This window comes from Mobula birostris, chromosome 6, assembly GCF_030028105.1.
Source record: "Mobula birostris isolate sMobBir1 chromosome 6, sMobBir1.hap1, whole genome shotgun sequence".
Classification (NCBI taxonomy): Eukaryota; Metazoa; Chordata; class Chondrichthyes; order Myliobatiformes; family Myliobatidae; genus Mobula; species Mobula birostris.
Window position 1 is genome coordinate 82985592 of NC_092375.1, and position 21806 is coordinate 83007397.

The 21806-nt window shown below is 43.7% G+C and overlaps 1 protein-coding gene across 1 annotated transcript in view; it reads right to left on the reverse strand.

Moving 5' to 3' along the window:
- Nucleotides 1–21806, reverse strand: part of wwc3 (WWC family member 3) — a 247807-nt gene that overhangs the window by 18174 nt on the left and 207827 nt on the right. The window contains exons 10-17 of the mRNA XM_072260748.1: nucleotides 19676–19765; nucleotides 16787–17340; nucleotides 12001–12121; nucleotides 11313–11390; nucleotides 4581–4667; nucleotides 3932–4124; nucleotides 3036–3200; nucleotides 642–775 (exon numbers count right to left, since the gene is read on the reverse strand). Of these exons, the coding sequence (XP_072116849.1) occupies nucleotides 642–775; nucleotides 3036–3200; nucleotides 3932–4124; nucleotides 4581–4667; nucleotides 11313–11390; nucleotides 12001–12121; nucleotides 16787–17340; nucleotides 19676–19765 (1422 nt within the window). The remainder of the gene's footprint in view (nucleotides 1–641; nucleotides 776–3035; nucleotides 3201–3931; nucleotides 4125–4580; nucleotides 4668–11312; nucleotides 11391–12000; nucleotides 12122–16786; nucleotides 17341–19675; nucleotides 19766–21806) is intronic.

Here is a 21806-nt window from a genome sequence, read left to right on the forward strand (position 1 = left end):
CAAATCAAAATTAACCTACATGGCCATTATTTTAATAGTGGCCGTGTAGGCTATCTTGACTCACTTCAAGTCATGTCTATATCTTCTGATTATGTTGCAAGAGGCAAAGTGTAACAGTCTATTATGATCATACATTTGAGAGATTTTTAAAGTAATCTGTTTTGATCAGAAACTACTGAGCAAGTCTGTAGAACAGCTCAAAATCACCAAAGAAATGCAACTGGCATACTGTGCAAAGATTCCCTAACAAAACATGGCCAACACAGAGGTCTATAATCCCCCTGATTCTTCCTTTCACATCACTGGGTGGCTCACAGATTTTCTATCTGTTCCCACACCTCCGTTATTCTGTGATAAACAGTCAAATCTCCACTGGAGATCTCTTTTGATTCTGCACCTGCTTCATTACCATTCCCCTTACATTGAGCATCGTCCTTTTATCATTCAATAATTCCCCACTCTCTCTTTTTGTTCTCCTGTACCAACCTCAGATTCTTTCTCAGATTCCCTATTTGCTTAAAAAGTTGTCCATCTTTGACACTCTCCAGCCCTGACAACTTGTTATTAAACTAACATTACGTTCATAAATGCTGTCCAACTGTCCAAGAGTTTCCAGCACTTCTTAACTTTAAAAAAAGTACCTTTCTGAGACTGCTTCAAGTTTCTCTTCCTTCATTTCTTCCTGGATTTCCTCCTCCAACTTCACTCTCTCCTCTGCTAACTGCTTCTCCACTGCCTCCAATTGAGCTGTAGTTCTCGCTAAAAGCATTGACACCTTCAGAAAAAAGAAACAGAAAATTAGCTTGCATTGGCACCTTCCATCACACTCAAGACCAAGCACGTGCCTTCAGTTATCCACATCAGTTTTCACACGGCCCAGTTCACACTGCAGTCCTGTAATTCTGTGGTAGAAAACACAACAACCAATACGGGTTTCCCCCACCATCCAAAGGTACAGTGTTCCTATGAAATGGTTCGTAAGCCGAAATGTCGTAAAGTGAAGAAGCAATTACCATTTATTTATATGGGAAAAATTTGTGAGTGTTCACAGACCCAAAAAATAACCTACCAAATCATGCCAAATAACACATAAAACCTAAAACAACAGTAACATATAGTAAAAGCAGGAATGACGTGATAAATACACAGCCTATATAAAGTAGAAATACTGTTCTACAATCATTACTGCACTGTTCGCCGGAGCGAAAATCTCATGCAAGCGCCATCGGCAGAAAATCTCACGCAAGTGCTGTTGGCAAAAACATGGCGCAAGCGCTCTCCAGTAACCTTTAAGCTATGAAGCTGCCAAATCATACCAAATAACACGTAAAAATATACAGTATATATAAAGTAGAAATAATGTATGTACAGTGTAGTTTCACTTACTGGAATTGGGACAGCGCCGAGTACACTGACGGTGGTGTGTTAGACTGAGTCGTCGCAGGCTGGGGTGGTACAGTGGCCCCCACCCTCCAGGCCGCCGAGTGATACATTGCCGCAAAGCATGCAGGGGTGCAGTGGTAGCTGGGAGGCACACAGCACATCTTTAAGAAAAAAGCCGAAACAAACATGCTAATTAATTAGGTGCCACCCGGCACGTAATTATCAGCCCAGATCAGTGCCGATTTCCGATTGCGTTGTTTCTGATCTGGGCCGACAATTATGTGTCGGGCAGCACCTAATTAGCATGCTTATTTTGGCTTTTTTCTTAAAGATGTGCTGTGTGCCTCCTGGCTATCACTGCACTCTCCGCAAATCGGTATCAGTCCATGGCCTGGGGGTTGGGGTAGTGGGACACTGGGGTGTCATCTCATCATCGTCTGTTTCCATTAGGGCAGGCAGGTTATCTTCTATCTCTGCCCGCCTCGATGTTGAAGGTCGAGGTTCGTCGTCTGCTGTGGCTGATGTGGAATGCTTGCTTGACTGCTGAGCCTCACGCATTTTTCTATCACACAGTTCTTTGTAAGGACTCAAACCATCTTGCAAATATCCCCTAAACCTATGTACCTTTTCAAAATTAAAGTCGTACTTTATCATTGCAGCGAAAATCTCACGCAGTTGCTTCACGTTCAGTTCGTTACTGCATTCGGTTTCGATTGTTATCCTTCTTCCTTCCAATTGCATCAGCTCTTCATCTATCAGTTCTTGGTCATGGGATGCCAAAACCTCTTCAACATCATCTTCGTCAGCTTCCACAAGCCAAACTCACTTTGTCCTTACTTCGTTCACCACAATCGAAATGCTTAATTATGTCTAGTTTTACGCTAAGCATAACACCCTTACGAGCACTTTTATGTTTTTCCGATACCTCAGAACTCATCTTGCAAATGGCTGCTCACAGGTACGTGGTTAAGCAAAATGGCGACGAGAATGCAGTTCTGAATCCGGGGGAGAGCGGCTGCTCGGGGAGCGCGCTGCCTTTTATTGTGCACTGATTTTTTATCGCACGCTGGTTTTTTTTCGTAACAGTGAAAACACCTGTTAGCGAAAACAGGGTACTAATGTAGGTCTTTCGTAACAGTGAGGTTTCGTAAAGCGAACGTTCGAAAAGCGGGGGACACTTGTACACACAAAGGTAGAAAAAAACCTGCTGGTGCGAAAAGAGAATGCAGAGAACATTCAACCAGAAAGCATATATGGAGAGACGTGCAGGGCCAACAGAGTCAGTTCTGAGGGGCAACCTTTTCACCCAGAGATATGAAATGAGCTGCCAATGGAAGTGGTTGAGGCAGGTACACTGACAACATTTAAAAGGTATTTGGATGATGCATGGACAAGAAAGGTGTAGGGGAATATGGGCAAATGGGACTAGCTTAGATGGGAATTTTGGTTGGTTGGCATAGACAAGTTAGGCCAAAAGGGCCTACTTCCACACTGTAAAACTCTGATTCTACGGAAAGTCATAGACCCAAGTCCACATCTCTCTCCATAGATGCTGCCCGGCCTGCTGAGCAATTCCATCATTTTTAGTTCTTGTTACACACAGTAGGATGCCTTGTAGGGAAGTGCACAAATCTGTACGTGCACAGTTATACCTTAGTTTGACTGTCAGTTGGATTTCTGACAATCACAGCCCCGCTGAATTGGCTGCTGTTCCGTTCCAGTTTTGCCCCCGCACTGCCGAAGACGAGCAGCTGATACCACTGAAGCAACATTTCACTCTGTCTTTCGACGTCAGCTAGACTTATCTGAAGGACTCCCTAGACAAAAAGGAAGGAAGGAAAGGAATTACAACAATGTCAAGATTTAAAACCTATTTCAGAGCCTACACACAGCTGTCCCAATTTTAAAAAATGGTTTGAATGGTTCAATTTAATATCAGAGAATGTATACAATCTACAACTTGAAATTCTTACTCTTCGCAGACATCCATAAAACAAGAAAACCCATAGAATGAATGATAGAGATATCAGAACCCCAAAGCCCCCATCCCCCTCCATTGCACAAGCTGAATATCACCATCGACAAAGTAGTTATGTGACTGGGACTTTAACAACCAGCATGAATCACCCTAGCTTACTATAACTACTACAGACAGCACTGCAGCAAGTCTCCAAATCCCAGTCAGCAGCGGCACTCCGTCCCATTCCTCCAGCAGAAGGGAGATACAAAGGTCCAAGAATCTAGGATTATCGTCGTCTCCCTGGCTTGTACCCATTGTCATTGCTGTATCAGACAATGTAGAATGCGGAATGAAATCACAGCATAGCTGTCAGCAGCGATCATATGATACATGAATACCATAACAGGACCACACATGGATAGCTCCCGCTGAGAGGAAGTGGCTTCTTAACATACTCAAGTTCAAAGTTTGAGTCTGAACATCTGGTTTCTACAAGTTCAACATCAGCACAAAACCAAGTTCATTCCACACATGTCCTAAACTTGCAGAGTGAATGAGGACATCAAACACCTATTAATGAACACCTACCAGCAGCTCCTCCTGTATCTGCTGGTCAATAGCACAAACATCCAACTGCAAGGTCTTCAACTTCAACATACTGAGCGGAATTGGCACTTGGAACGATTCATTGAATGTTATGAGTGGCTGGAACTCTAAGGCTTTGGAGCAGTAGGTAAATGTTGTGCCAGTGTCAAGTGGGAGCAACGAAATTCTGACGTATCTGTAACAAGAACAGAGTTTATACTTCTACATTGAGAATTTCAAAGCTAGAATACAACCCATATCATCAGATGTTTCACACCCACTCTCTCTCCTCCAGTTTCTCTCTCAACAGCCGCAAAGTTTCAGGTAATTTCCATTAACTCTCAACTTCTCTTCCCCAGAAGCAACAGTAAAATGGCACATTTCTGCACAGCCACGGGATCAGAAGGGTCCAGACAAAACAATTTAACTGGAACCCCTGACAACTAGTGCAATATGCAATCAGCCACTGAACCAAAGCAACCCTCCTCTGTGATCACAAGTCACATTAGAATCCAGTTCAGATTTGTTCAAAAAAATTAACAGAAAGGTAACATTGACTTCATTGACAGAATGGCCAACTTTATAAGAGACAACAGCAGCAATAAATCAGACCTCCAGACTCACAGGTCTGTTGTAATATTTTTTAACTTACACTCTGTTGCCATCTTTCACATGTAGAGCAGCGAGATGCCTTATCTGTAGGACACGAATGATCAAGCTTTCATCACGGTCATCATACCTGCAGATCCAAAGATTTTGTAAGTGTGTTTTGCAAAATAAAAGATTTGCATTGGACTCAAAGAAGAGTTGCAATATAGGGAGCTAACTTGTATAACAACCCCACAAACAATGTGTAACATATCTGTCTTCAGTGAAAAATGAAGGAAAGTTGATCAGGATACCATAGAGAACTTCTCAGAGTCATAGAGCTATACACAGAAATGGGACTCTTTAGCCCACCTCATCCATGCCCATCTGCACTATACCATTTGCCCACTTTGAAACATAGCTGAAACATAACAATCCAACTTTTATATTCCCTGTCCTGACCCATGAAGGAAAGCAAGAGAGATTCATCACCCGATTGACCAGTGTTGCTATGGACAAGGAACCATGCATTTAGACTCCTTAGTCTCACTGTTCATTAATATTCCTTAGTGCCCTACCACTTATCTGCCCAAAATGCATTAGTTCGTACTTGTTAGGATTATATTCAGAATCAGAATCAGGTTTATTATCATGTGTCATGAAACTTAGCCAATGGCCCACCCAATTTCTCCCATCTATTATCTATAGCCTTAGATAATGCTACTTGCTATTTTCAACATCACCAATTTTTGTCTCATCCACAAACCTACTAATCAAACCTTCTACATTCACATCCAAGTTGATAATACAGATCACAGACAGTGAGAAGTCCCAGCATCGATTCCTGAGATATGCCATTATTCAGATACTCCCAATCAGGAAAGTACCCTTACAACCACTACCTACTGCCAGACAAGCAGGCTGCTTTTTGCTGGATTGAGTCATGCTTCCTGTGTTTTTTTGATCTGCATCCATCCAGCAAGAGGACAGAACGCCATCATATTCATCGACTCTCTCCTCCGAAATATTTATTGAGATACAGTGCAGAGTACAGTGGCCCCTCCAGCCACACTGCCAACAATCCCCGATTTCACTCTAGCCTAATCATGGGACAACTGACAATGACCACAATTAACTATCAACTAGTACATCTTTGGACTGTGGGAGGAAACCCACATGGTCACGGGGAGAACGTACAAACTCCTTACAGACAGCAGCAGGAATTGAATTCTGATTGCTGGTACTATAAAAGTGTTGCACTAACCACTAAGCTACCATGCTTCCCTATGAATGATTGATACCAAGGTGATATCATATCATTATAATTAGTTTTATATATTATATTAAATATGAATACAATGGGTCGAGACGAGGTAGCCTGTGTAGAATAGGGACAGGAAGTATGTCTGTGAGGCTGGTGTTCCGTGCAGGGTGTCAGGTGTGGGAAGTCCTGGAGCATCCCAGCTTCCCGGTTGGCCACACCTGCACCAGGTGCATCGAGCTGCAGCTCCTTAGGGACGGTGTTAGGGAACTGGAGATGCAGCTCGATGACCTTCGTCTGGTCAGGGAGAGTGAGGAGGTGATACAGAGGAGCTACAGACAGGTAGTCACATCGGGACTTCGGGAGACAGGTAAGTGGGTAACAGTCAGGAGAGAGAAGGGCAAGAGTCAGATACTAGAGAGTCCCCCTGTGGCTGTCCCCTTAACAAAAGGTATTCCTGTTTGTTGGGGAACGACCTGCCTGGGGGAAGCAACAGTGGCCATGCCTCTGGCACAGAGTCTGGCCCTGTGGCTCAGAAGGGTAAAGAAAGGAAGAGGATGGCAACAGTGATAGGGGACTCTATAGTTAGGAGGTCAGATAGGTGATTCTGTGGACGCAGGAAAGGAACTCAGATGGTAGTTTGCCTTCCAGGTGCCAGGGTCCGGGATGTTTCAGATCGTGTCCACGGTATCCTGAAGCGGGAAGGAGAACAGCCAGAGGTCATGGTATATATTGGTACCAATGACATAGGTACGAAAAGGGAGGAGGTCCTGAAAACAGACTACAGGGAGTTAGGAAGGAAGTTGAGAAGCAGGACCTCAAAAGGTAGAACCTTGGGATTACTGCCTGTGCCATGCATCAGTGAATATAGGAATAGAATGAGGTGGAGGATAATTTTTTTTTATATAGACCACCCAATAGTAACAGGGATATTGAGGAGCAGATAGGGAGACAGATTCTGGAAAGGTGTAATAATAACAGGGTTGTTGTGGTGGGAGATTTTAATTTCCCCAATATTGATTAGCATCTCCCTAGAGCAAGGGGTTTAGATGGGGTGGAGTTTGTTAGGTGTGTTCAGGAAGTTTTCTTGAAACAATATGTAGATAAGCCTACAAGAAGAGAGGCTGTACTTGATCTGGTATTGGGAAATGAACCTGGTCAGGTGTCAGATCTTTCAGTGGGAGAGATAAAAGGAAATTCCATCTCCTTTATCATAGCATTGGAGAGGGATAGGAACAGACAAGTTAGGAAAGTGTTTAATTAGAGTAAGGGGAAATATGAAGCTATCAGGGAGGATCTTGGAAGCATAAACTGAGAACAGATGTTCTCAGGGAAATGTACGGCAGAAATACGATGCATTGGCCTTCATCAATCGTGGATTGAGCTTATGAGCTGAGAGGTAATGTTGCAGCTATTTAGGTCCCTGGTCAGACCCCACTTAGAGTACTGTACTCAGTTCTGGTCACCTCACGACAGGAAGGATGTGGAAACCACGGAAAGGGTGCAGAGGAAATTTGCAGGGATGTTGCCTGGATTGGGGAGCCTATCCTTATGAGAATAGGTTGAGTGAACTCAGCCATTTCTCCTTGAAGCGACAGAGGATGAGAGGTGACCTGATAGAGGTGTATAGGATGATGAGAGGCATTGATTGAGTGGATAGTCGAGGCTTTTTCCCAGGACTGAAATGGCACAGTTTTAAGGTGCTTTTTTTAAAAAAATGCAGGTAGTGGTGAATGCGTGGAATGGGCTGCCGGCGATGGTGGTGGAGGTGGACACGATCGGGTCTTTTAAGAGACTTCTGGATAGGCACATGGAGCTTAAAAAAATAGGGGGCTATGGGTAAGCCTAGGTAATTTCTAAAGAAAGGACATGTTTAGCACAGCATTGTGGGCCGTAGGGCCTGTATTGTGCTGTAGGGTTTCTAAGTTTCTATGAATTCTTGGATATAAAGGTATGAAGGAAAATGGGGTAAGAGCAGGAAAGTGGCACTGAGGTAAAAGATCAGCTGTTAGATGCCAGAGCAGGAATGAGGGACCAAATGGTCCACCCCAGATTCTATTAGTTATGTTTGTATTTGAAGTCAGCACCCACAACCGGCTACGTTTCCTCTTGACCTGGAGTGGATTGCATGCTCTGATCTCAGGAATGGGAACTTCACCCGGCAAAGGCAAAACTGCCTCCCACTGGGCCAAATGCCAATGCTTACATTTACACACAAAGAAGTAGGTACTTGAGTGGGCATTCCCAATAAATAAACACATTGAAAAACCCAAGCTATTTGTGCAGTAAAATATATTCAAGGCAAATTACTACCATGCACTCTCATTATATATAAAAAACAAATTACAGACAGATTTCAATGCACCCAGCTCTGTTACAACTTGAAACATAGGTGAAATGGGAAGTTCTTCACTTATTGTCCACAAAATAGAACTGCCCTAACCCTGGGATCAAACTGTTGCCTGGTTCCATACCAGGAATAGAATGGTTTTTTTTTATTATTTACTGCTGTAAATGTTGGTGAGGAACTCTATACTGGCTCAATAAAAGAGTTATTTTTGAAAATAAAAAGTGAAAAAAAACGACAGCTGATTGCAATCCCTCGAGGTTCACTGCCTTTGCTAGGAATCAACAATCTAGCTTTGGGTTCCAGCAACACTAACAAACAAAAAGTTAAAATTTTATAGCAATATTTTCTGAAAAAAAGGAAATGGAAGTATTAGGTTAATGCTGCTATTGCTATTAGATAATTAAGTAAAAAGTACGCTTTATATATAGTTAAAATCATTGATATTGCTAAGTATCCCCATATCAATCTATTACTCACTATCAAAAATGCCTTTGACACATGGGACATGCCAACAAGGTGTTATCATTGGAAAGTCCCTAAGTGGCTTGTTATGGTGCTAAGTTCAATCACAAAACATAAATTTGGAATCAGATGTTAGCTAAACTAATCAGAAACAGCAAGTGGCTCTGTAAAGGACATCATACCAAGTTCTCGCAATATCATTCTAGCAGAAGCTCAGAACCAGCTACCCTTAGCATTTGAAGAAAGTAAGATCACGCATGTCTGCTCTTACCCCATCCTCTCGCCATCCTACCGGGGATAGGGTTCTTCTTATCCTCACCTACCATCCCACCAGCCTCCACGTCCAGCATATAATTCTCCAAAATTTCCACCATCTCCAAGTGGATCCCACCACCAAACACATTTTTCCCTCCCCCCCACTTTCTGCTTTCAGCAGGGATCGCTCCCTACATGACTCCCTTGTCCATTCGTCCCTCCCCACTGATCTCCCTCCTGGCACTTATCCTTGCAAATGAAACAAGTGCTTCACCTGCCACTACAACCTCCCTCACCACCAGTCAGGACCCCAAGCAGTCCTTCCAGGTGAGGCGAAACTTCACCCACGAGTCTGTTGAGGTCATATACTGCATTCGACGCTCCTGGTGTGGCCTCCTGTATATCGGTGAGACCCGACGTGGATTGGGAGACCACTTCGCTGAGCACCTACGCCCCATCCACCAAAACAAGCGGGATTCCCCAGTGGCTACCCATTTTAATTCCACTTTCCATTCCCATATGTCCATCCATGGGCTCCTCCACTGTCAGGATAAGGCCACACTTAGGTTAGAGGGTCAACACCTTATATTCCGTTTGGGTGGCGTCGAACCTGATGGCATGAACATCAATTTGTCAAACTTCCAGTAATGCCCCCACCACCCCCCTTCACCATTTCCCATCCTTTTGTCCCCCTCTCATGTTATCTCCTTGCCCGCCCATCACCTCCCTCCTTCCCCCCACCCCCCTTTCTTCTTTCTTCCATGGCCATATGCCTCTTTCACCAATCAACTTCCCAGCTGTTTGCTTCATCCCTCCCCCTCCTCTAGGTTTCACTTATCACCTGGCGTTTCTCTCTCTCTGCCCCACCTCCACCTTTCAAATCTATTCCTCAGCTCTTTTTCTCCAGTTTCAACCCAAAATGTTGACTGTACTTTTTCCCACAGATGCTGCCTGGCCTGCTGAGTTCCTCCAGCATTTTGTGTGTGTGTGTTGCTCAGATTTCCAGCATCTGCAGATTTTCTCTTGTTTACGAACAGGAGGAGCCCACTTGGATCCTCAAGCCTGCCATGCTATGGAATAGAATCATGGTTGATCTACCTCAGGCCCCATATCCTCTTTTGGGCAGTTCTCCAGAGCATCCAATTACCCAATCTTCCATAAAGATATCTATTTCCTTTAAATAGCCAAACAGAACTATCCACTGAAACTCCTTTGGGTACAGAATTTCTCCATGATAAGTTTTTATGTATGTCAGTTTTACATTTGATTAGGGAGTTTAACGTAAAGGAAGCCTTAGGAGACAGTGAACATAATATGATAGAACTCACCCAGTAATTTGAGACAGAGAAGTGAAAGTCAGATGTATCGGTATTATAGTGGAGTAAAGGGGATTATAGAGTCATGAGAGAGGAGCTGGCTAAAATTGATTGGAAGGGGACACTAGCAGGGATGATGGCAGAACAGCAATTGCTATAATTTTGGGGGCAATTTGGAAGGCGGAGGATAGATACATCCCAAAGAAGAAGTAGTATTCTAAAGGGAGAATGAGGCAATTGTAGCTGTCAAGAGGGGTCAAAAACAGGATAAAAGCAAAAGAGAGGGCATGTAATGGAGCAAAATTAGTATGCAGTTAGAGGATTGGGTAGCTGCTAGTGATGATATTGGAGAAAACACAATAAATTGTATTTAATATACATTAACTATGTATATCCTTGAACATTGTTTCTATTGTTCAAAATTTCTTCATTTGAACTCTCTCAAAATTTGATGCATTTTTATCTGCCTGTTTAAAAGTCAAATAGATTTTTAAGCTCATCCAATCTTGGGATGTGGACACCATTGTTGAGGCTGGTATCTACTGCCCACCCCAGTCAGTGATGTAGATGAGAAATACCAGAAATCGATCATGGCTAAAGTGATATTTCACCCTCCTTAAAAGACTTTAATAAATGGGTCAGGTTTCCGAATAAGAATTTCTCAGCCTCAGGGTAACTTTTAATGTTACTTCAAAATATTTTAAATTGTTTACAAATCCTAAATCACCACAGTGGGATTTAAAGTCTTGTAATTTGAATTTAATAGTTTAGCAATTTATCCACAATTCTACCACATTCGCTGCTCTGGTCTATTGTTCAGTGCTTATTTAAAGGGTTTTAAAGTACTACGGAACCTATTACACTTATTTACTTGGGTTTCAATCATCCAGAAGTAGAACAGCCACTGACTTCTTTATTTAAGTATACTGCTTACACTATTTATACTAACACATTGGTGAACTATTTTAACAAAGTTATTAAGGCACTTATTTACAGTCAACTGTGATATTCCTGGGAAGCATTTCAAGCATCAGGAACATATATAACCCATGAACAGAAAATTCCACACCCCACCCCCACAAACAAACTTTTATAAAAAAATGGTAATCAAAGACTAGATTCTCAGGGATCAACAGAGACACTGATACTTACACAAGTCCCATTTTTATCTGCGGTGAATCAAATGTGGTGGAAGTATTATTGTACAGAGCTTCTTCTGTATCCTCAGGCCTGCAAATAAAATCATTTGAACAATAATATACATAATTATAAAGGATAATGTCAATTTACAAGCTTACATAATCACTCATAACATTAGTCTCTTTGCATTGCAATTACTTATTGAAGAGCTGCAGTAACCCCTAACTCAGGGGCAACATTATCACCAGATGTCAAATCTAAACTGAACTTGTACACCTTGCCTGAATATCCTCTGGAATCAAATTTGTTCCAGGGAGGGTCACAAAGCTTCTTCACTCTAATGTAAGTAGCTGAAATGCCCCAGCTACTGTCTATATTTTTATCAGGGAAGCCAGGGAACCTTTATTTCCTCCTCATTGCTCTTGACAGATAGAGAAATAAGGAATTTTTATTACACTTCGGAGACTATCTTGATCTTTGTGGAGGGGGGGGAGAGCGCGAGGGGGGAGGGGGAGTGAGTGAAGAGAGGGCAATTTTGAGTTTTGGAAATTATGAGAAATTCCATGGAGAACTATCCCAGGAAGACCATCACAGGAGCTCTCCATAAATAATCATAACTCAGTGCGAGGAACTTGCAAAATCACAGCCATATATACTTGTTCCAGTCCTTCCAGCCTGACTTTCAGATAAGTATTATCACCTCTTATTTAAAGCTTCAAAGACTCCACTATCTGTAGCAAGAGAATCATCAGATAATCCTGTGGAGACTTTTCTCATTCTTCGGCTCGCTTTAGTGGCACCATCCGTGCGCAGAGTTACCACTGGAGTGAAGAGAGGAAACACAGCGTGTTAATGCAGTCTCAGTGAAAACGCACCGCAGTACAGATCACTCTCAGTAGGTCCTGAAGACCCTACATCAGCAGAAATGGTATCAGTGCCGTTATGACACACACAGCAGTTGGAATCCTCTGCTTCAACAAAAACATGTCCATGTGTCCGGCCTTAAGTGCATTAACATCTCAATTACACGTATTTTATGGAGCATCAATTTCAGCTGGTACAGAATAGGCAAAGAAATATTAATGTTTCAAGTCCATAATAAGTAACAATAACTTTTACATTTAAACGCCTGCCTGACCTGCTGGGTATTTCAACAGGAATTCTGCAGATGCTGGAAATTCAAGCAACACACATCAAAGTTGCTGGTGAACGCAGCAGGCCAGGCAGCATCTCTAGGAAGAGGTGCAGTCGACGTTTCAGGCCGAGACCCTTCGTCAGGACTAACTGAAGGAAGAGTGAGTAAGGGATTTGAAAGTTGGAGGGGGAGGGGGAGATCCAAAATGATAGGAGAAGACAGGAGGGGGAGGGATGGAGCCAAGAGCTGGACAGGTGATTGGCAAAAGGGGATACGAGAGGATCATGGGACAGGAGGTCCGGGAAGAAAGACAAGGGGGGGGACCCAGAGAATGGGCAAGAGGTATATTCAGAGGGACAGAGGGAGAAAAAGGAGAGTGAGAGAAAGAATGTGTGCATAAAAATAAATAACAGATGGGGTACGAGGGGGAGGTGGGGCATTAGTGGAAGTTAGAGAAGTCGATGTTCATGTCATCAGGTTGGAGGCTACCCAGACGAAATATAAGGTGTTGTTCCTCCAACCTGAGTGTGGCTTCATCTTTACAGTAGAGGAGGCCGTGGATAAACATATCAGAATGGGAATGGGATGTGGAATTAAAATGTGTGGCCACTGGGAGATCCTGCTTTCTCTGGCGGACAGAGCGTAGGTGTTCAGCAAAGCGGTCTCCCAGTCTGCGTCGGGTCTCGCCAATATATAGAAGGCCACATCGGGAGCACCGGACGCAGTATATCACCGCAGCCGACTCACAGGTGAAGTGTTGCCTCACCTGGAAGGACTGTTTGGGGCCCTGAATGGTGGTAAGAGAGGAAGTGTAAGGACATGTGTAGCACTTGTTCCGCTTACACGGATAAGTGCCAGGAGGGAGCTCAGTGGGGAGGGATGGGGGGGACGAATGGACAAGGGAGTTGCGTAGGGAGCGATCCCTGCGGAATGCAGAGGGGGGGGAGGGAAAGATGTGCTTAGTGGTGGGATTCCGTTGGAGGTGGCGGAAGTTACTGAGAATAACATGCTGGACCCGGAGGCTGGTGGGGTGGTAGGTGAGGACCAGGGGAACCCTATTCCTAGTGGGGTGGTGGGAGGATGGAGTGAGAGCAGATGTATGTGAAATGGGGGAGATGCGTTTAAGGGGGGAGATGCGTTTAAGAGCAGAGTTGATAGTGGAGGAAGGGAAGCCCCTTTCTTTAAAAAAGGAAGACATCTCCCTCGTCCTAGAATGAAAAGCCTCATCCTGAGAGCAGATGTGGCGGAGACGGAGGAATTGCGAGAAGAGGATGGCATTTTTGCAAGAGACAGGGTGAGAAGAGGAATAGTCCAGATAGCTGTGAGAGTCAGTAGGATTATAGTAGACATCAGTGGATAAGCTGTCTCCAGAGACAGAGACAGAAAGATCTAGAAAGGGGAGGGAGGTGTCGGAAATGGACCAGGTAAACGAGGGCAGGGTGAAAGTTGGAGGCAAAGTTAATAAAGTCAACGAGTTCAGCATGCGTGCAGGAAGCAGCGCCAATGCAGTTGTCGATGTAGCAAAGGAAAAGTGGGGGACAGATACCAGAATAGGCACGGAACATAGATTGTTCCACAAACCCAACAAAAAGGCAGGCATAGCTAGGACCCATACGGGTGCCCATAGCTACACCTTCAGCTACACCTGCTGGGTATTTCCATGGTTTAAGTGTTATTCTTTGCTCCCAGCACTGGCAGCAAACTCTCTTTCAAGCTTCACTTTGGCTTCTCTCGAATGGTTCGCACTTTGGTCCACCTTAATCATGCTCACTAACCGCCTCCTTTGGTGAGGAGGAGCTGATCAAAATCAGGCCTTACTGAGTTTTACTGGATATCACCAGGAGGTGGCAAAAACTGGTAGGTACGACCACTTGTCAACACTGTAAAAACTCGGGTATCTGGCATCCGAACCACCAGAGTTGGGTAACGTAATATTGCAGTTTACCGGACTATGTCAGCCCCGGATTCTCTCCTAGCTGCATCCCCACTGCAAGCCCTGCAAGGGGAATCCCAGTGTTGACCACGGTTCTCTCTCAACAGTAACCAAATATCTGCTCCAGGTACTCCCCTAGAATCGCAAACACGATGAAATCTGCTGATGCTGGAATTTCAAGCAACACACATAAAAGTTGCTGGTGAACGCAGCAGGCCAGGCAGCATCTCTAGGAAGAGGTACAGTCAATGTTTCAGGCTGAGACCCTTCTCTTTCTTCGTCCTGACAAAGAGTCTTGGCCCAAAACGTCGACTGTACCTCTTCCTAGAGATGCTGCCTGGCCTGCTGCGTTCACCAGCAACTTTTATGTGTGTTACTCCCCTAGAATGCTGGTTTCTGGAGATTTATTGGCATGCCAGATCACAGAGCTTGCACTGCACTTAGAATTTACAGATTGAACAAAACAAGTTTCAGTGCTTTTCATTGTGAACTTCCAGGTTCAGAAACTTGTCCCTAAATGCATCTCTTAACACTCCTTTCATCAGCACATTTAGAATGTACATCTTTGATATTTCCATTCAATACCTTAAGCAAAGAACTGCAGGTACTAGAACCCGAAATAAAAAACAGCGATTTACTTTGTTTCTTCCAGTTTGGTAAATTGCATTCAACATACAGAGCGTAGGCTTCTACATACAAGGCAAACCAAATGCAAATTGGGGTGACCATCTTCAGGACATCTCTGTTTACTCTGCAAAGCTGACTTTCGACTTCCAGGAGTCTGGCCTTGCAGTCTTGGATCTCCTATATTGTTCTAATGGAAATTCAAGGAACACCACCTCACCTTCTGAGCTGGCACAATGCAGTGTCCACAATATCCAGCCTGGATTTCAGTTCTAAAATTCTTTGTTTCTTCTCTCCACATCTGATATTTGAAATTTCATTTGCCTCTTCCTATTCACACTCATCCAGACATACCTTGGCTTCCTTTTCTCTGCCAGAACCAGCACCACCACTTGAGTCCTTCTGTTTCTCCGGGTCCCCACCCAATCACCCACTGCCCCTCTCGACGTCCACTGTAAGTGACTGAGCTGCAAGCCAGTGATTCACAGCTGGATGCAATGTCACCATCCAAAACATTCACTGTGCAGGTCAGCTGATATCTTTGGAGAGGAACAGAGTAGAACATACAACAGTACGACACAATACAGGCCATCTGGCTCATGACGTTGTGCTGACCTTTCAACCTACTCCAAGATCAATTAAGCCCTTTTACATTTTTCTTTCATCTATATGCCAAAGAATCTTTAAAAAGCCCCTATTATATCTGTCTCTGCCACCACCCTTGGCCGTACATTCTGTGCACTTCCCACCCTCTGTGTAAAAAACCCAGCTCCCCTATATTTTGTTCCAGTTGCCTTCAAAATGCCTCCCAAAGTCCAACCCTATGTCCCCCATCGCGAGAGGTGGAAACAGGCAAGGCCAACCAACAGGGCTCTGATGAAGCACAGTGGATACACTGGAATACAGAAACATTGATCAACTTCAACCATACCATCAATTTTGGATTATGGAGACAGGAGGTCAGCAATGGTCAATGTGCCACTGGGAGCTAACGGCCCAAGAGGAGGAAGAAGCCTTAAAAATAAGCCCTCTCATATTAACCATTACCGTGCTGAGAAAAAAAAAGTCACTGGCTGTCCATTCGATCTAAGCTTCTTATCATCTAATACACCTCTATCAAGACTCCTCTAATCCTCCCTCGCTCCAAAGAGAAAAGCCATAGTTCGCTCAACCTCTCCTCATAAGGCATGCTCTCCAAAACTTCCACATTCTTCCAGCATGTTCTGTTTTTATTCCTTTAAGGACCTGCTGTCCAAAGGCACACATGCAAGAAAGGTGCTTTGAGGAACCTGAAGCTGAGATGTTGTTTACTGGCAATATTACATTTGCCACTCATTGCAGATCTCTGTTTTCAAGTTCTAATGGTCCAGATTTCTCAACACACATTATTGTAGAAAGCTTTTAGAATCATAAAGTCATATAGTTAACACCCTCTTGCTCCCATGAGCTATACAACTGTACCAAACAAGTTAGAAATACAACATCCATCTGCAATCTCACCTGAAAAATCAATGGGAAGGAAACTGAAGGAAGCCTAGAGACACTGGAATATTCCCCTTACCACAGGGGGGTATTTTAATGTCCAAGGGATCATTTGTGTTGTGTTGATGGTTGAGTGTCCAAAACATTAGTGATAGCTGGAAGAATTTCACTCAATATATAAACCAATGTATTGCCAATGAGGTAAGTCCTCATACACAAAAAAATACAACTTATTATTCAAATAATTGTGACAAAATCTAGTTTTAGGCCAAAGAAATAAAGCTTAAATGAGACTTAAAAATGTTACCTTACCTTGGACTGGAGGCCTCATTCTAGGGCCCAGCTCTTGTGATACTTTGATATCTCCCAGCGAACTTCCAGATGCAGCCTCCTGCAAATCTTGGCAAACAGCCTGGGCTTGTATTCGGAGACTGTCTGACTCTGATCTCCCAACCACCTCCTCAAACTCCTCGTTCATTTGGGCCAGGGGAGAGTCACGGGAAGCAGATAGGTATGGAGTGTCGAGCGGGGAGCTCGGAGGGGAGAGGGAAGACAGTGAAGATCTGGAGGAGAGTGATGCTAGGGACTGTGGGGGATCCAGTGATCTCCTTGGCTTATTCATGTTCGACAGTCCAAAATGGTCGATGAATGAAGGGTCCTTCGTTATCGTGTCAAACGGAAGTAGGTCGAACTGTAGATAGCATCCCACATCCAGTGAGCTGTCAGTCTCATATTGAGGAAGCCCATATATATCAGTAAAGCTGACTGAGCTTAAAGAACCTCGGCTAGAAGCCAGTGATCCACAGCTAGATGCAAGTGAGCCTCTGCTGCTGCCAGACGAAACCGTGAGAGAACTAGCAGTTAAGCTGCAACAAGAAGAATATAATTTAGTTCTGAATGTGTGTTCAATGGATAATGACTACAGACAATAGGTGCAGGAGTAGGCTATTCAGCCCTTCAAGCCAGCACCGCCATTCACTGTGATCATGGCTGATCATCCACAATCAGTACACTCTTCCTGCCTTCTCCCCATATCCCTTCACTCCGCTATCTTTAAGAGCTCTATCTAACTCTTTCTTGAAAGAAGCCAGAGAATTAGCCTCCACTGCCTTCTTAGGCAGAGCATTCCACAGATCCACAACCCTCTGTGTGAAAAAAATTTTCCACAACTCCGTTCTAAATGGTCTACCCCTTATTCTTAAACTGTGGCCTCTGGTTCAGGACTACCCCAACATAAGGAACATGTTTCCTGCCTCTAGCGTGTCCAATCCCTTAATAATCCTGCATGTTTCAATCAGATCCCCACTCATCCTTCTAAATTCCAGTGTATACAAGCCCAGTCGCTCCAATCTTTCAACTTATGAGTTTCCCGCCATCCCTGGAATTAACCCAGTGAACCTACGCTGCACTCCCTCAACAGCAGGAATGTCCTTCCTCAAGTTTGGAGACCAAAACTGCACTCAATACTTCAGGTGGGGTCTCACCAGGGCCTCGTACAACTGCAGAAGGAATATAATCCATTAACCATCCCCTTCCTCAGCTCCGGAATGCCTGGGATTGGCCATCTGCACCAGAGCACTTCATAGGCCTTTTACTACCAATTGTGCAGATAACCTCAATGTTGAGAATAGATTAAGTGGAACCTTTCAATAACATTGCAAGAATCAATTAAATTGAACAAGGGAATTGCCACAGTTCTGCTTTCCTAAATTTATGGTCTGCTCCCCAAGCACCGACACAACCCCACCACCCTCTGCAAGACTAAGTTGCTCTTCAGGATGTTTCCAATAGTGGGAGAGTCCAGGGTCAGAGAGCACAGCCTCAGAGCAGAAGAACGTACCTTTAGAACAGAAATATGGAGGAATTTCTTTAGCCAGAGGGTGGTGAATTTGTGGAATTTATTGCCACAGGCAGCTGTGGAGGCCAAATTATTGGGTATATTTAAAGCGGATGTTGATAGGTTCTTCATTAGTAACAGAATCAAAGGTCATGGGGAGAAGGGTTAACAAATCAGCCATGATGGAATGGTGGAGCAGACTCAATGGGCCAAATGGCCTAAGTCCTGACGAAGGGTCTCGGCCTGAAACGTCGACTGCACCTCTTCCTACAGATGCTGCTTGGCCTGCTGCGCTCACCAGCAACTTTGATGTGTGTTGTTTGAATTTCCAGCATCTGCAGAATTCCTGTTGTTGGCCTAATTCTGCTCTTATATCTTATGGTTTATGGTATTAACCAGTTGGACCAAGCAGATGAGAACTGTGTGTGTGAAAAGGAGCCATGAGGACTACTAACTTGCTGGCAGTCTGAACCCCTTCCCTGGCAAGTCAGAAGAGCAACTAAGATTCAACCACATCATTGTGGGTCCAAACACATAAGGCCATACTAGGTATGAAGGGCATATTTCTTTCCACAAAGGGCACTGGCTACGTTTCTGTTAGAAAATACAACAGTTGTTATTGAGCCCAGATTAGTATCTTATGCTTGAAACAACACAGGAGGCCAATCAGCCCAACGAGTCCATTCCAAATTGTCAGGGGAGCAATCCCACTACAGTAAAACTGATAACCCACTTTTCATCTGTTTTTAAAAAACAATCACAGTGGTTCAGTGTCTATCTCACAGGGTGCTGTAACCCACTCTTTCTGAACTCATTGGAACCCCCCTTTCCTGTACTCCCTTTAAATGTGCAAATTCACTGGAAAATTTGTAACACCGCTGTGTGGGAATAACTTCCAGCAGTCTGGGTAAAAGTCCAGATGGTGCTGGAGAACCAATCCACCTCATATTTTGCAGTATCCCTGCAACTCGCTCTCTCACATATCCACATCAACTCCCTTTGCGTTTCCCTTTTGCTGGTTTTTACAGTAATTAATTTACCATAGCCAATTAACCTGCCAGCCTGACTCACAGATTGGGAGGAACCATAAATACTAATGGAAAGAATGTGCTAACTCTGCACAGATTGCATTAATGACAGGATCAACCGTGGATCCCAGTGCTAGTAACTGCTGCACCATGAGGTCACCCATAATTTCAAGCTATTTCAGTTTTTAAAATCGCTTCTTGATTACATGTTCTCTATTTATGGATAACACATGCATATACCACACAGCACAATAAGAAACACCATGAACAAACTCAAGTTACTAAAAAAAAGCATTCACAGTTTATCAAGCAGCACTAAATAATACAATAACTAACCTCTTCAGCTGGGAGTGCAAGTACGTGGTTAAACGCGTAGCTTCCTCCAGCTGCCTCAGCAGACAGCTTCTCTTCTCTTGCAACAGCATTCTACAAGAAAATAATTAAAAATGTGCTTTTTGAAACTGAGTTAACAGCCTGACACTTAAACATTGCTTCCCTGACCAAAAGCATATCCATCAAACTTCCTGCATCCCTGCAACACACATAAAAGTTGCTGGTGAACGCAGCAGGCCAGGCAGCATCTCTAGGAAGAGGTGTAGTCGACGTTTCAGGCCGAGACCCTTCGTCAGGACTAAGTGAAGGAAGAGTGCTGCTTTTATGTGCTGCTGCGTTCACCAGCAACTTTTGTGTGTTGCTTGAATTTCCAGCATCTGCAGAATTCCTGTTGTTCCTGCATTCCTGCTTTACATTCTACTTGTCCACGTGTTGTCATCCCCCACCCCCCCCCCCAGAGGAGACAGATTTAAGCATGTTTCACACAGCATTAGCCTTAAAGGGTGGATAAGAGAGAGGATATTTAGAATATGCTGATAAAATAAGTAGGGAGGTAGTGTCTATAGTACTCTTCAGTCAAACACCCCATTTCTCACCAATCTTTTAAATATTTTAGCCAGATTGGACGAACCAAGCCTGCTCCCGCAGGCGAAGTTTGCACCATGTTGGAAACTGAGGAGCGTGGGCAATAGGGGACTGCACGTAATTATATGATTTGTAAATGCTCCCACATGAAGCCCGAACTCAGTTCTGAGGCTGCTTGCCTACAGTCTCACTGCAGGAGGCTCCCCACTTAATTACACAGTGACAACGTGCAAGATCAGGACAGAACTGAAACATCATGTGTGGACAGGGTGCCGCGATATGGAAGACAATATTTATCACTTGTGCATACATACTACATGGCTCATACCCGATTCCATTCTATACCCCCAAATGTCTGCAGGTTCATATTTTACCTTTTCCAGGGTGTAACCAAGTGAAATCATTTGCTATAATAAAGCAACCTGACAGAAATAAATAAGATTAGGAAAGGCAAAGATAGGGAAAACAAACGATGTTGTTTCCCCCAGGCTCAAAATGTCTGATACTTGAGGGCATGCATTTAAGGTGGGAGAGGGCAAGTTGAAAGGAGATGTAGGAGGCAGGTTTTTCTTATATACGCAGAGAATGGTTGGTGTCTGGAATGCTCTGCAAGGAATGCCAGTGGAGGAAATACAATAAACGTGTTTAAAAGGCTCTTAGATAAACACATGACTGTGCAGAGAATGAATCAGAATCAGGTTTACTAACACTGGCATACATTATGAAAGTTGTTTCATTTTAAGTTAAATGATTTGTGCAAAAAGAAAGTGAAAAAATACTGTGGTAGTGCTCATGGGTTCATGGTATTGACAGATTTTTTTTACTGTCGTAAAACAACGTTGCTTACTGGAGTATCCACAGTTGTGACTAGATTTCGGTTGTAGTAGTCTTAAAGGGGAAAATACAATGATTCCCACTGGAGCCCAACACAGATGCTACTTAATTGCGCCATCTTACCAGAAGTGAAAGGAATATGGACATTGTGTAGGGAGGAGGGATTAGCTTAATTAGTTGTTTAATGACTAGTTCAATTAATTTGGCACAATATTATGGGCTGAAAGGCCAGTTTTTGTGCTGTACACTTCTATGTTCTATAAACCTAGACCTGGAAACCAGAATCAAGATTGGATGGACTACCACAGAACAGAACACCATCAGGGAATCCATGTGTGTCAAATATTACACACTATTATTTGGTTAAGAGATCTCACAATGTGGCCCCTTGACATATCCTTTTCCCCACACATGAACAGTCAAGTTGCAAATGTAGGACAGAAGTCCTACACTGCCAAGTTTTGATGTTTCAGCATGGAAGTTGTTCCTGAGGCCTTGTTGTTTCATAATTAACATATGGCTTTCTCAATTTCTTATTTGGTTTGGGTGATGATCAGACTAGACATTGGACTCCGCTGTGGGTTGAAGCCAAGGATAAAGTTGCTATTGTTCCTTGGGATGTTTCTTTCAGCATTTGTCCTTAGCAAGTTCACATCCACTCTTGGCTCTCATGTGGGTGAGCTATTTGAGATTTGGACTACAATGGCCTTCAAAG